At 47.9% G+C, this 15,662-nt stretch overlaps 1 protein-coding gene across 1 annotated transcript; it reads left to right on the top strand.

Moving 5' to 3' along the window:
- The first annotated feature begins 8,860 nt into the window (after positions 1-8,860).
- Positions 8,861-15,401, top strand: LOC131088523 (putative P2Y purinoceptor 10). The gene is made up of 2 exons (XM_058032651.1): positions 8,861-8,904; positions 14,274-15,401. The coding sequence occupies exon 2, from the start codon at positions 14,276-14,278 to the stop codon at positions 15,296-15,298; it is 1,023 nt and encodes a 340-aa protein (XP_057888634.1). The 5' UTR covers positions 8,861-8,904; positions 14,274-14,275; the 3' UTR covers positions 15,299-15,401.
- The last annotated feature ends 261 nt before the right edge of the window (positions 15,402-15,662 follow it).

The following is a 15,662-nucleotide window of genomic DNA, read 5'->3' as shown; positions in this document are numbered from 1 at the left end:
ACTGAGAACCTGCTGCTGTTCCAGAGGGAGGGATTTGGCACTGCTGTGGTCTTTAGGAAGGTTAAAAGACCCTAAAATCTGTGAGGATGTTCTGGGGCTGTGGTCTGGCCCATGGCCTCAGGGAGGGCTCTCATGAGGACAGGCAGAGCCAAACCAACAGGGACAGGGCACCAAGGGACCAAGCCCCACATGAGAAATTAGAAGAAGAATTAAGAAATATCTTAGCCCTTGCTGTTTCTTGGTCCTATCTGTGAAGCAGAGCTCACCCCACAGCGTTTCTGGGCAGGCTGAGCTCCTGACAGGCCACGAGGTGCTCAGATAATTAATCAGAATCTTCATCTAATGCACAAACACTTCTGTCACAGCTCAGTGGCCCGCAGATCTGAGGAGCTAATGACAGTTTAGCCACAGCTGCACGAAACCAGAACAGGCTCTGAGCTGCAGAAACGCTCACAAAGCTCTGCAGAAATGTCCCCACACCTCCTACTCAGTGTGCTCCTGCAGCCCCTGCTCAGTGCTGAACACTCTGAGGTTCAAAGGTTCTGCAGCAGCTGCAGCACAGGGATTTGTGGGATTTGGATCCCATGGGATTACTCAACACACCAGGGCTGGTTTGGGTTCTGGCCAAGGCAGTCACACTCCAGTCAGGATGAGCGGTGGGGAGGAACGGCCAAATTTATATAAAGGGACAGAATCCCCAACTTGCACTCCAAAGGGAGTATTTCCTGAAGGAATGGGAAACACCGGGGAATTCAGGCAGGTCTCTGTGCCAGTCTCAGCAGCTTCTGCCCAAGTTTACTCTCTTATTTAGAAAAAAGCATTTTCCCCTCCAAACTGTCTTTGGACACCTCTATGGGAAATCCTTTGCTGTCTTCCCTGGTGACTTTTCCCTCAGCAAAGACAGTCCCAGACACTCAGGCTGAAGCTCAACAAAGGGCTTGGGATTCTTAAGAGTGGTTTTGGCAAGAGAAAAACCAACTTGCCAGCAAATAAATGGGCATTTCCTGCCTGCAGCTTCCACCTGACTTCACTTGCACCTGACCCTGGGTCCGTCACTGCTCAGGGGCCGTGGTGACACCGTGTCCCTGCTGCCACCTGCCAGGCCAGGACTGCTCAGGGCAGGATTATCCTTTCCTACGCCTCTTCCAGCACTTCTTGCTTTCTGGGCTGCCTGAGCATCCCCCCTGGTGCAGCTGCTCAGCCTCTGGTGCTGCCTCTGGAATGTCCCTCCTGCCCGGAGCTGCTGTCCCCAGGGAAGGCACAGGGCATCTGTGAGCTGCTGACAAAAGGCAGGATATCGTTTTCCTGAAGCCTGCTGTCTCTGGCTCAGCAGAAATCTAATTAATGCATGCTAATGAGGCTAATTCAAAATCCCTGATCCAGCGACTGCCCAGTGCTTCTTCCAGACTTCAGTTCTCCTTCCAGCTAGAAAGAAAGGAAGAAAAAGGAATTAACAGAGCTGATCTTTGCATCTTGACACTGTTACACAATTTCACTGATGTCTCGACCACAAACCAACCATTTCCTTTTTTCTTCTCCCCCACCTGTACAAGAATTTTCAGAATAAAATGATTGCACAATGAATTTATGAGCTGCAGCTCTTCCAGACGAGGTGTTTGGTCAAGTGGTGGCTACAAAGGTTTCTTATCCACACACAAAATGATGAGACACCCTGGGAAAAGCAGAGATGGAGCTGATATCAAGGTGGAAGAGGAACCTGAGAGTTACTGACGAGCCTGGGAAACACCTGGGTTCTGCTTATGAAGGCAAGAAAGGAAAAAACTCAACCCCAAAGTTTTATGTAAACTCAGCAAGCAAAAAAAACCCCAAATCAGACCCAAACAAAAAACCCAAACCCCAATAACTCAGCCTGAAATGAGAAAGAGAAAATTCCAGTTCTAATTCACAGATTATTATAATTTCCTAGTCAGAGCCCAGTGCTAACTGGGATTACCTATGGCCTGATTTATGAGGGAATCATAGGACTGGTGTGGATTTTTCCACTGATTTCAGGGAGGAAGGGAAAGAAGGAACTCTGCTTTTAGTCTAAAATTAGTTGATTTAAGAAGCAAATTCTGAATGGTCTTTCTCTCTCACTTCTCACTGGGATGTTGTACATGTGGAGCCTCCCCTGTGCTCCATTTTCTCAACAGATCTTAAAGGTAGAAGAGTTATCCCAATCCCAAATGCCTCTTCTCAATCTCCCAAATGGATTCTCAGAGGTTCTCATTTAAAAGCAGCAAGATTTGAGAGTTCCAATGCAATGAAAACCCATTGGGAGTTGGTGGGATATTTTTTTTTCCCAGGAGTGAGGACTCCTGGGATCTGATACCTTGAGGAGATATCTCAGCTGAACTGCAAATTTTTTGTGGGATGTGTCTGCAGAAAATGCCCCTAGAAAAATGTGATTTTGCCAGTTAAGGTTTGGATTTCACTCCAGTAAAGTTGTGGTACTGGTTCAAGGGGAGTGGAACTGGAAGCTGTGCTTTCCCTCTCCGAGTACAGCTGGAATATGGGGTAAAATCAATTTTGCTCAAAGACAACAAATATTTCTTCTCCCAACTCCTGAATCTGGGAAAACACTGTTAGAAATATCCATTTAGAGTAAATCCCTTATAGCAACTGTTTGGAAATACTATCCAAGGAATTGGTAGTGTGATGTAATCCACATTATGGATAGAAAATGAGATTAAAAAGTGAAACATTAAGGAAAAATAGTGGAGAAATAGGGTGTAGTTTAACTGTTGTTTGATCCCAGAATCTGAAGGATTCTTTCTGCAAGACTGGGATGCTGCAAACACAGCTTAGACATGATTGTGCTGCATTTCCTCCCCAGGTGTCAGAGAAAACTGAGGAGTAAAAGACAGATTTGAAAGAGAAAATAGAAACAAGGAGTGAAGCTAAACACAGAGCTGCTGGAGAAACCGTCAAAACAAGAAGCAAAATCCAACAGGGCCAATGAATTTTGGCTGCCAAGGAAATCTTGACTCCTCTATCCAAAGGAACTCTTACAAGAGTAAAGAGTTACTCATCCTTTCCAACACTCAGCTGGATTTACATCCTTGTGGGATGTGAGCAAAGGACAGCGTGCTCCAAAATGGGAAGAAGGCTCCAGGAGCTGCTGGTTCCTGCTCTGCTCCTCCCACCAGCTCCAGGAGACAAATCCACCTTGTGGGGTGGCACAGCTCCTTCCCAGCTCTCCTTTGCTGTTGCTGAGAACTTGCTGAACTGAAGGTCTTCAGCTGTAGCTCCAGAGGGCAAAAAGTTGGAGTTTGTGATTGGTGGGGCTCAGCTTCAGCAGAATCCAGGCACATCCAGGCACTTGGAGCAGGACTGAGAGCTGACAAAGGAGCTTTATAAGGCAAAAACACCCAAGCAAATGATGCTGAGCTAATGTTTCTCAGGAAGAGCTAAAATCAAACTGTTCCATCAACATTTGCACACATCACTGCATCTCTGCTGCTGGGCAGGGAAATCAAACCAGCTCCCAGGACTTTGTCCTGCTTGTTTAGAATCCTGGGAAACAGTGATAGAGCAAAACTATCTCGTGGCTTTTCATTATTCCAATCAGCCAGTGAAATCTGGGCTGTAGCTGTTGTGATTTGTACATGCTGCCAGTCTTTCTAATCTTATTGAAATTATAAAATGTTTAATGAGGCTGTTTTCTCCCAGGAATCATTTTCCTTGGAATCCTTCCCCAGCCAGGAGCACCCAGAGCAGACCTGAGACACAACTGCTGCTGTTGATTTCTTGCTGTCAGTTGTTAATGGTGCAGAATTAATTTTTTTCTCTGAGCAGATTTATATCTTAGGGCCAGGCCTAAGCCTGTGTTCATGTTTTAACACACCCCACACGTGTCCTACAGAGCACCTGATTGCTTCCAAATCCAGGCTGGACAGGGATTTGAGCAACCTACTCTAGGTGGACACCAGGAAGGTGTCCCTGCTCATGGCACGGGGTTGGAATGAGATGAGATTTAAGGTCTCCTCCAGCCCAAACAGTCCTGTGATTCCATGAAAAACCTGACAAGAATGAGTCTAACCTGGCCTTGGACACCTCCAGGGATGGGGCAGCCACAATTTCTCTGGGCACCCTGGGCCAGGGCCTCCCCACCCTCACAGGGAAGGATTTCTCCCCAGTATCTCATCTAAAAGTCTCCTAATTTTAAATGCAAACAAATTCTCTCTTTGCTGGAGTCTTTGGTGCTGTTTCCAGACAAAGTGAAAGGGGAAGCAGAGCCTCATGAAGAAAATGTGATGAAGAACATGACTGGGGTTGATCATGTTTGTTGGGAGGGGGTTTTCTGGTCTCGGGAATTCCCCACGGAGTTCATTAGGTTTGCCTTCCAGTTCTCATGACAATTCTCACCCTTCTCTTTGCAGCCTTCATGGGGAGACTGCACCAATGTCACAGACAATATCTGGGACGCTGGCTTTGGGATCCCAGGATGGTTTGGGATGTGTCCAAGCTCACCCTGTGACTCTCAGACTTGTGCTGCCTCTACAGAGCAGTGAGTCACCTGTGGGCGAGAGGTGACAGAATTCCAGGAGATACGTCCAGGCTGAGCTGGTTCCCTGATGTGATGTTCCAACACCAGTAGCTCTTCTTGCTGGAAGCTCTAAATTAACAAATTATAACCTCTACATTTAACTGTACCTCACCAGATTGTGCTGGTGATTCTCCCCCAGGAAAACGAGAGCAGTGGCTTTAGCACAAAGCTCCAAAAGGAACACAAACAATGCACTCAACTCCCTCTGCATGTAAGGAAAAGGAATTTCATGTGCCAGCTTGTGGCAGCTGCTCCAGGGGAACTCACCACTACAAAGACCCCCTTGGGTCTTTGCAAATAAATTAAACTGGGTAAAGAAATTAAAACCACCACAGGCAAAACTTGGAGTTCATTTTCCTCCCCAGGTTCCTCTCCTTCATAATTTTCATTTATCCCCTCCAAAAAGGCTGCTGGAATCTGTCCATCAAGGGATTCTGAGCTGCAAGAGATGAAGGAGAAGTTTTCAGCAAAGAAAACCAACGATTATTTTTAGCATCAGCTACATGGAAAATACTTCTCAGAGGCTCTGCTTGGTTAGAGGGGAAGACACATTTTCTGCTTTTTAGTTTCTGCAAAAGACCCAGAATTAGGAAGTAAATGACGCTGACAAAGAGCAATGGTTCTGATGGGCAAATCCTTGCGGCCAGCACTGGCCAGCCCTGGCTCTCCCACTGGAAAAGCTCCTCAGACTCTCCTCCAGCTCCAGGGATTCAAGCTGCTCTGAATAAAACCAGGGCGAGCTTCCAAGGGTTTGGCCACCAGCATTCCAAGATCTTTCTTTTTCTGCTGTCAGGGGGCAATATTTTATATATTTTTGTTCCTGTAGAAACCCTTGGTGTGTGCTTTCAGCTCGTTCCTCATCCCCGCTCCAAGCGCCCACGGGAGGGAACGGCTGTCATGGGACACAGGGATGGGCTGGACACAGCTACTGGGCAGCTCTGTTAGGAAAAGAGCTGGTTTGAATTAAAAATCCATTTCTTTGGAACAGAATCAGCCTCTCTTTTGGACAGGAGGAACGTGTGTGTCTGTACTGGGGGCAGAGGAAATCGTTAACAACGTGCTGCAATTGAAGCTCTGTAAGAGCAGAGAGAGGCACTAATGAGCAATGATGTTTCAGGGGCCAGAAAATGCAGGTAATTAGAAGTTATTTATCACAGAACAGCCCGTTCTGACTTTTTCCATGTGCCTCCTGCTCTTTTTTGTTGCAAGAAAAAAAATTATTATCAGCTTGAGGCCCAAAACCAGAAATAAAAGGGAAGATTTTTGAAATGTTTGTCATTCTCTGTTCCTCTTTCTGTTATCTGATACATTAGAGTAAACAACACCGTTATGTAATTTAAGCTCCACATATACATTTCACTCTCCTTTAATTAATCCTTTATAATCTCCACAGGAAGAATCACTGAATCAGGATACAATTATTTTCTCCTTGTCAGAGTACAACTTTTGACCAAACTTAGATAAATTTCTTGGTGTGATCTTTTGTTGAATATCTGCTTTTCCACACTCCAAAGGCTTGACTTGACAGCAAATAAATTTGACATGAAATCTAAATCTTGATGTTATTTATTGGCTGCTCCATCCAATATTATTATTATTTATTGGATGCTCCATCCTTGGAAGTGTCCAAGGCCAGGCTGGATGGGGCTTGGAGCAGCTTGGGATGGTGGAAGGTGTCCCTGCCCATGGTAGGGGGTGGAGCTGAATGGACTTTGAGGTCACTTCCCATCCAAATATCCTGGGTTTCTGTGATTTTAGAAAAAATTAATAATTATGCACTATTATGAATATTGCTATATTAATAATACTACACAATAATCTATACTATAGATTACACAATAATATGTACTGTAATAATCTTTTCTATATACAAAATAATACAATTTCATAAATTACATACCTATCTCAAGAATAAATTAGAAATGCAGCTGCTTTTCCTCTGGTTCCCACTGAAGGGCTGTAATTTGTTTTATGGGAGGGTTTTTTCCTTATTTGATTTCTCCCCTTATAGATGTGGAAAAACCTCTAAAAAAACAGTTACAGTTCTATGGACTAAACCACAAAAAAGCCACAGAGCAGCCACTTAATTTTGGATTTGGGGAAAAAACTTGGAAAGGAAACAGAAGCATGGAAAAGGCATGGAAACTTCTATTTGGGATCATTGCACATCAAACCCAGCTTCTGAAGAGCAGACAGGCAAAGCTGGAGCAATTCTTTTGGGTTAAAACCGTGACATTGCTCAATTATCTGTCACATGATGATGGCACTGAAGTCCAGGTGGCCTTGCAGGATCCAAGCTCTCCTTTAATCCAGGTAATTATGGTAATGACTATTTCTGGGAAGCAATAACCAAGAAGAGGAAGAGCCTTTATGCTGCGCAAACTGAAGTTTTACCCTCAGAAAGAGAGCAAAGAGCTCTGTAGGGAAATTCCATCGGACCCAGCATAACTGTCTGCAAAATCTCCAGGCAGTTCTGGTTTATCAGCAGAAAAAGCCACTTCCTGAGCCCTTGTCTGCAGGATAACTGATAAACCACCACAGTAAACAGGGTGCAGATCCTCTGCAACTGTACTTATTTAAGGAAGAAGAAATTCAGCAGTATATTCTGCAGGTGCAATGAGTTGCACTTTTAACTTTCCTACGTCGTCCTAAAACTCTCATGTAACAACCTGCCCCAAACCACAGCAATTTATGGCCATGGGGAAAGGCAGGAACAGCAGCTGCATCTTTCCCCTCTCCTTTTTTCCCAAGGATTGTGGCTTTTGCTCAGATCAGTCAAGCCTGTCCTAGATGGAGATTCATGCAGAGAAGAGCATCTGCACATGAGCTGATAATGAGGGTGGTGGTGCCCTGGCACAGGGTGCCCAGCGAAGCTGTGGCTGCCCCTGGATCCCTGGAAGTGTCCAAGGCCAGGCTGGACAGGGCTTGGAGCACCCTGGGCTAGTGGAAGGTGTCCCTGCCCATGGCAGAGGGCAGAACAAGAAAACTTTAAACTCCTTTCCCTTCCAAACCATCCATGATTCTGTGATTCTGTGAATGTTTGTTTTCCACAGATGCTGGTGGGGTCAGTCAGGGAACTGCTGCTCCCAAATTCTCAGCTTGCCAGGCTGCAGAGTGCAGTGATTTTTATGTGAAAGACAATTTTGTGATTGGATAAATTCCAATAAATATGTTTCCGTTGCTGAAGGAAAAAAATCAGCTAAACAGGATGTGCTGATAAACATTCCATCACTGGCCAAAACCTCACTATTACTTTTCAAAAGGTCCATATAAATAATTTTAAAATAAACACCTGGCAAGCTCCCAACTTCTACCAACCTGCTTTGACAAGTGATGGAAACGAGACTGTCTGGAAAGCTCAGCGTGGGATTACCCGAATGAGCCATCAGTTTTGGGTTTCTGAGGTTTCTGAGCTGTCAGACATCAACACTTACATTGTCCCCATGTCAGGTAGGAGCTGCTGTGATGTTTGATTTCACACACTCAGACCACAGCAGAGCAGAGTTCAGCTGGTGATGGTCGAGTGCTGAGAGCCAGATCCCAGAGAAGCAAAGCAGGGCAGATTCCTGGTGGCTTTCTGAAAATCCAAACAATGAGATCCTCCAAGGGGGTAAAGGTGTAGCTTCAGCCGTGTATTTATCCCCTGGGATAAGGTGAGGCTGGATCTGTGCCCATTCCTTGAAGCAATGTCAGAAGTGCCACCCTTGGCAGGGAGATCCAGCGAGTGTAAACCGAGCTGGGGACTAATTTAGCTCGGGAGAAATGTCAGGCACGGCTCCCACTGTGCTAAAAAAAGCCATTGGGAAGTCAGACCTCATCTGCAGGAGGATTGAGCTGGAGCAGAGCACCCAGCTGGTCCTCAGCCCCAGGGGCAGGAGGGGACAGCAGGGACAGCTGCCAGGCAGGAGCAGGCAGAAACCTCGGGAGCATTTCCATGGTCTGCTCAGAGTTGTGCTTGGAGAGGGGGAAGAGCTGGAGGGGAGGAAGAGTTGGAGAGGAGGAAGAGCTGGAGGGAAGGAAGAGTTGGAGAGGAGGAAGGGGTGCCCTGCACCCAACTCCACTTGGAATTTTCCCAGTGGGTGCTGAGGCAACCCAGCAGAGCTGCAGGACAGCAAACACCTGGGACAAAGGCACCTAACCCCATTCTGGGGTCACTGTGGGGACATCTGACCAGGACTGAGCTGGCAGGGCTGGGAGCAGGGCTGGAGCCACAGCTGAGCACCAGCACAAGCAGCACCTTTTGTGGCTCGTCGTGATGTCACACAGGTCCCCTTGCTGGTGTAAACAGTGGTGCAGGGGACATTTCACTTCCTCCTGAGCACTCGGCTGCGCTGAGCACAGCTCTGCTTGCCAAGGTAAGGCTGCTTTGAACCCTCTCCTTGGGATCTAGAACCAAGATCTGCCTCCTGCAGAAACGTCCCTTTCTTTCCTCGGGCTTTTCCTTAGGGGGTGGCTCTTGCCAGGAGGAGATTTGTGGCACTTGGAGCCCTGCAGCAGCAGCAGCAGCAGCCGCTGCTCTCCTTGTGTGCCAATGCTCTGGGTGAACACATGGAGGAGTTCAAACAGCGGCTGCTGCGCCTGCAAAAACAAATGTCAGGCGTGGGCAATTAGCGGCGCTCCAACTGTTCTCCAGTGTCATTAGCAGGGATAATTTCTGTCTCTTGCCTGATTCCTCTGGGAATATATTTTATTTTAAAGTCATACTTGACAGTAAGGGTAAAACGCAAATCTGTTTTTTCCAACGGGGATTTATATTGCCATAAAATAAACTCCATGTGCTGCCCATCTTTGTGCCATCTGAGGCTCTTTGAGTGAGCAGCAACAGGAGGAAATTGATAATAGTGTGGGGACATGAGATGACAAAAATAGCAGGATTGCTTGGACTTGCTTTTGCTAATGAGAATCCTGAGGTGGTTCTCATTCCTAATTCAGGCGGTAGTCTGGATTAAAACTTGACTTCATGGGCTGAAGGTTTTAAACTTAACTTCATGGGCTGAAGGCTTTAAACTTGACTTCATGGTCTGCAGGTTTGCAGCTGTACTTTGCAAAAGGTGCATTTCTGCTGACTTTGCTTTCACTTGCACCAGCAGCTCAGCTCTGCTGGGAGCCCAGCAAACAGCCCACGGGGTGGTCACAGACAGGATGTAGAGTGGGTGGCCCCCGAATCCAGGATTTCTGCACGTAGAGCAAGAGGGAATCTCACAGAAGGTGAGTCAGGATGTCAGGATCTGCAGGAGGGGATTCTGAGCAGGATGGAGCAGCAGCTGTGCAGGGACAGAGTCGTTCTTTTCAAGGGCATATTTTTGGTGTCAAGTAAAAGTGCAGGGACTTTGGCCCCAGTGCCAGCATCATCAGCCATGGGAATTCCATCCATGAGGGAAGTGCATCTGTGGGATAGCCCTTGCCCAGCCTGGAGCCAGCACCCTGAGGGGGCGGTTGCTGCCTCTGCTGGAGCAGCAGGAAGGAGCTCCACCAGTGCTGCAAAGCGAAAATACATCAGTCAGCCCAGACATGGTCTTTTTCTGTGAAAGAGAAGCCAAAAAAGCACCTTTAACTGTAAAATGTTTCACTTCGAGCACGGAGGTTTCACTTTGGTGTCATGGCTGTGCACTGAGGGCAGAGTGTGGAGCTGTTTGTGCCCCAATCAAATCAACCTGGCTCTGATGGGCACCTCAGACAGATCCAGGGCTCTGGAATGACATCCCTGTGCTTCTCAGCCTATCCAGATGAACATCTTTTGCCTAGGAATGCTCTGCTTATTTTCCAAAGCTCCAGTAATAACATGCTCACTTCTTATATCCTTATTGCAACAGCATCAGGGATGCAGAATTTCACAAAAATATAAAAAATAGTGGTTGGATCTCAGTGTGTTTATTTGATACTTTTTTTTTTTTAAATAATCATTTTCTGATAGCAATATTGCAGTGGGAACCACCTCTCTGCAGGATGTCAGTGAGCACTGATAAAATCCACTGGAGATTTCAGTTTTCTGCAGCCCCTGCTGCACACCCACCATACAGCAAAGGACTTTGGAAATGTAATTTTAGGCCCCTCAGTGGTATCTCAAGTGTCTGCTTTTGTGCACAAGTGGGAAGAGAAGGGGTTGGTGTGGGATTAAGCCTCAGTCTGAGCCCCAGTGAGAGGAAAGGCAGAAATGCAGTAATTTTGTGGTGCACTGTGTATGTGTGGGTGCATTTTGATTAAAAAGATGGTTTAGTCTTGTTATGTTTTTATGGTTTTGTAATGAAATTCTTAATCCTCAGAAAGGCCCTGCTGATGAGGCAGCAGACACCACCCCATGCATATTAATTGTGGTAATGTATTAATTGTGTGCACTGCCAGCCTGCATCAAGTAACCCTGCTCAGACCCTGAGTTTCATGAATGCAGAGAGGCATTTTCTGACTCCAGGGTACCCACCTCTGTTCCCAGTCTCTAAGTTAGATCTGCTGGGGTGGTGGACATCACCTGCAGGATGGGTGTTATAACCTCCTGGCTCCAGGGTTCACCACAGCTCAATGATCTCCACCAAAGTGCAGCTTTTCAGGATTCTTCTACCTGCAAATTGAATCATAGAATCATTGGGTTGGAAAAGACTTTTAAAGATCATCAGAAAAGATACCAGCAACCAGGTCCACTCCTGGGAACTTTTTTTTCCCTAATATCAGTTATTCAGCAACACTGGATATTTTCAGTTTGGGTTCTTCCTAAATGATGGCAAGGTGGACTTATGAGAGCTCCCACTGCTGCCACTCAGACAACACTTGGGAGTGAGAAAAATAGCTTAAAGAGAGCCAAGAAATGAGATTTGAATGAACTCTGACACCTTGTGGACAATTAGCAGATGAAGGTGATGGATGAGGGGGAAGCTCTCCATGCTCTGGGCAGGGTTTGTCCCACCAGAGAGCCAAGCTGAGCTCTGGGATGGAGTGTGTGCCCTCAGCATCACCCTCATGCTCCAGGGACACATGCTGGACACAGCAGTTTGCCCTAAAACCTCTGGTCAGAGCCCAGTTTGAGTCAGCAAACCATCACCCCATCACCCCAATTGTCCTTAGTGTCACATGAGACCTAAGTCACAGAATCACAGAATATTCTGGGTTGGAAGGGACTCAATAAAACCTAGCTGTATTTAAGAACCTTGATAAGCAAATTGGCTGCTGTTACTCATTGGACTGAAGAACAAGCACACACTGGCCAGCATTTAATTAGATAATCAATTATAAAAATGTCTTTAAAATATTTTTGCAGTTGTACCTAATCCTGTGTGGTTTTAATGGTCACCCATCAGCTGTGTCTGGAGGAGCAGCAGACCAGACCTTCCAGGCTTGATATCCAAGGAAAACCAGGCATATTAGGACTTGGAAAATGGTTTCTTGGCCAAGGGAGAGGTGACCTGAAGGAACAGAAGGTGCAGTGGGTGTGCTTTTACCAGAGACAAGGCCATGGCCAGCTGGACAGCAGCTGGAAAGGGATGAAACCTCTGGAACAGCAAAAATTCACAGCTCTCCCAGGAAATGGGATGTAACCCACTGTGAGGGGAGGAACAGCCCCATGCTCAGCTCCAGTCCCTGTTCACTCCCTGTCCTGGCAACTCCCAGATGGAGAGCAGGAGGCCTCCATTGCTGCTTCTCGGGGCAGATAAATCCATGAGCCAGATGAATCTTTGTTTTGTGTTTCTGTCACACTTCAAGCCTCTTCCCTCCTCATGGGCCTGTTTTGGCCTTGTTGCAGGAGCAAGGCTATGGTGTCCTGGGATGGGGAACATGGAGAAGAGCATCCTATCCCAGAGATGTGTGTGGGGAGGGGGATTGTGTGTGGAGCTGGGGGAACAAAAGCAGCTCTGAGGGCCTGGAATCAAGCAGCCCTGAGGGCCTCGGATCCAGCAGCTCTGAGGGCTTGGGATCCAGCAGCAATGAGGGCTCGGGATCCAGCAGCAATGAGGGCTTTGGGATCCAGTAGCTCTGAGGGCTGGGATCCAGCAGCTCTGAGGGCTCGGGATCCAGCAGCTCTGAGGGCTGGGATCCAGCAGCTCTGAGTGGTGGGATCCAGCAGTGATGGGGGCTGGGATCCAGCAGCTCTGAGTGCCTGGGATCCAGCAGCAATGAGCACCTGAGATCCAGCAGCTCTGAGGGCTTGGGATCCAGCATCTTGGTGAAGGAAGGGGATGAGCCAGAGAGCTTCCCAAAAGCAGCACTTTCCTGATGCTTGGAGCAGCTGGAGCTGCTGAAGCTGAGGCTGCTGCAGGGGATAAACACACAGACCTTGCTTTTTGAAGGCAGTGGGAATGTGAGAGGGAAGCTGAGAAAGCAAGGCAAGAATCTGTTTGGGGTTACAAGGCCCTGCTCACTGCCCGTGCCGCATGTGGGACCTTGTCATGTCTGGGCGTTTTGGGGGCTGAATCCCAACCCTTCCATGGCATTCTGGACAGAGTCTGGATGAGCTGCCAAATGTAAGCACCACAATGATTAAGAGGCTGAAAACCCAGCAATTTGTGCTCTGTGTCAGTGAGAGCTCTAAACTCAACTCTTTTGGTAACATGAAGGAAAAAGCTTCAGTAATAGAGTAGGAGTTGCTAATTTCTACCTACAGAGACAGTTTTTCTGGCGAATGCCCCTTGCAGGAAATGAGTCAGAGGAGTGAATCAGTGTCTGCAGTGCCATATGAAGCTGATTTTCAACTTTAACCGTTATAGTCAACATGGGAGGGAATCACTGTAGAATTATAACCCTGGGAGGAAACCCCCAATAAACCCCAGCTCCTGCCTGTGTTGCCTTGCTGAGGATGAGTTACCAAACTTACTTGTCCTGGTTACAAAAGCTGGCAAGAGAAAAGTGGCCCAACAGTTCAACACGTGGCATCTTGCTGATGGCTGGAGACAGAAATTGGCAGTATCTAAAAAGTAAAATTATCTGACGGAAAAAAGAGTCAGACTGAGGCTGCCATGGTGATGAGAAATAGAAGCTGGTGGCGTGACCAGGTCTCTGTGTGTTCCATCAGCTTAAATACATTAACAGAACACTTCAGGAGCACTGGCTGTGTTCACAACAGTCACATTTTCCAAGTCCACTCCCTGCTACCCTTTTCCATGTGGTTTGTGCCCGTAATGCCAGAGAAAGTGGGTCCATGAGGTCCTCTGAAGGGCTTGGAGGCCTGTCCCCCACATAATGCCCAACACTGCCCAACATATCCCTGGAAGTGCTCAAGGCCAAGCTGGATGGGGCTTGGAGCAGTCTGGTATAGTGGAAGGCATCCCTGCCCATGGCAGAGGGTGGGACTGGATGGGCTTTAAGGTCCTTTCCAAGCCAAACCATTCCATGATTCAGTGCTTGCCACCCACACTCTGAGCGCTGGGCCATGACCATGATGGAGGCTGGGATATGCCACTTTCATCCATGTATTCCTGCCTTGCTCCCAGAGACCAAACCGCAGGAGACCTTGAAGACATGGCCAAAGGATGGATGAGCAGCTTTTCTGCTGCCCCATTATTAGTGTGGCACAGCTTCACTTGTGCTCCTGGGACTGACACACCAGGAATGGTCTCCCACTCCTGAGGGAACAGTGGGATCTCTGACAGGGCAGATCTGAACATGATTCCAGGGTGTTTCATGCAGATAACATTCCCAAACCTCTGCTTTTGCTGAACAGCCAAATGGGAAATGCAGACATGAGCACTGACAACTCTTGCAGAGCCTTTGCCTTCACATCCCGTTTTTGTCTCCACAGGCATGATCCACCCACCCCACACCATCACAGCCTCTTCCAGCAACCCAGTCATGACCCAGAGCAACCAGAGCTGCTCCCATCAGGACCTCCCCTTCAAGAGCGTCCTCTATGCCACCACCTACACCCTCATCTTCATCCCGGGGCTCCTGGCCAACAGCGCTGCCCTGTGGGTCCTGTGCCGGTTCCTCAGCAGGAAGAGCAAAGCCGTCATCTTCATGATCAACCTGGCCGTGGCCGACCTGGCCCACGTCCTCTCACTTCCTCTGCGCATCTACTACTACATCAACCACATCTGGCCGTTTGGGGATGTCCTGTGCTTGCTCTGCTTCTACCTGAAGTACCTCAACATGTACGCCAGCATCTGCTTCCTCACCTGCATCAGCATCCAGCGCTACTTCTTCCTGTACCACCCCTTCCAAGCCAAGAGCTGGAAGCGCCGCTACGACGCGGCCATCAGCGCCCTGGTCTGGCTCGTGGTGGGTGCTCTCTGTGTGCCCTTCCCCATCATGAGGAGCCACGGGCTGGGTGCCAACACCACCAGCTGCTTTGCTGACCTGCAGGTGAAGCCGATCGACAGCAAGGTGGGAACGGTGCTGATGACCGGCGCTGCTGAGCTCCTGGGCTTTGTGGGCCCACTCGTCATCATCTTATTCTGCACATGGAAAACAAGAGACTCCATCCGGGGCTTCCATGTCCCAGAGGAAAACAGCGGGGAAAGGAGGAAGGCCCTCAGGATGGTTTCCATGTGTGCCGTTGTGTTCTGTGTGTGTTTTGCTCCCTACCACATCAACTTCTTTTTCTACATGTTGGTGAAGGAGAATGTCATCACTGACTGCCTCCTGAGCACCATCACACTCTACACTCAGCCCTTCTGCCTGAGCCTCGCCAGCTTCGACTGCTGCTTGGATCCCATCATCTATTTCTTCATGACTTCTGAGTTCCAGGAACAGATTTCCAGGCACAGCAGCATGGCCATCCGGAGCCGGCTCATGAGCAAAGAGAGCGCCTCGTCAATGAGGGAGTGACAAGAAAGCCACTTGGAAGAAGCTGAGGTATTTCATGTGAAATCTGAGACTGGTCTGGGATACTCCATTACCAGCTCTTTTGTGAAAGGTCCTGCAGGTTTGTACAAGGGAGTTTTGTGGTAGTGTAATTTTTCCAGTATATAGAAGATAAATCCTTGTCTAAGACTGGTGTGTTGGAATCTGGTGAGTGACCCAATTGATGTGACTGTCCCCCTCCCTATGCCACCCACACCTGGCCTCACTGGACTACAGAATACACAGGAGGAAGTGAAAAAACTTTTACTGGGAAATGGTGGAAAAGTCCCAGGCTTTTCTTCTATTTTCCCAGGCTCTGTGATCAAGCCAGAGACAATCACACATTCAT

Source organism: Melospiza georgiana, chromosome 12 (assembly GCF_028018845.1).
Source record: "Melospiza georgiana isolate bMelGeo1 chromosome 12, bMelGeo1.pri, whole genome shotgun sequence".
NCBI lineage: Eukaryota > Metazoa > Chordata > Aves > Passeriformes > Passerellidae > Melospiza > Melospiza georgiana.
The sequence above is the reverse complement of the archived record's forward strand: the minus strand, read 5'-3'. Positions and strand labels throughout refer to the sequence as shown.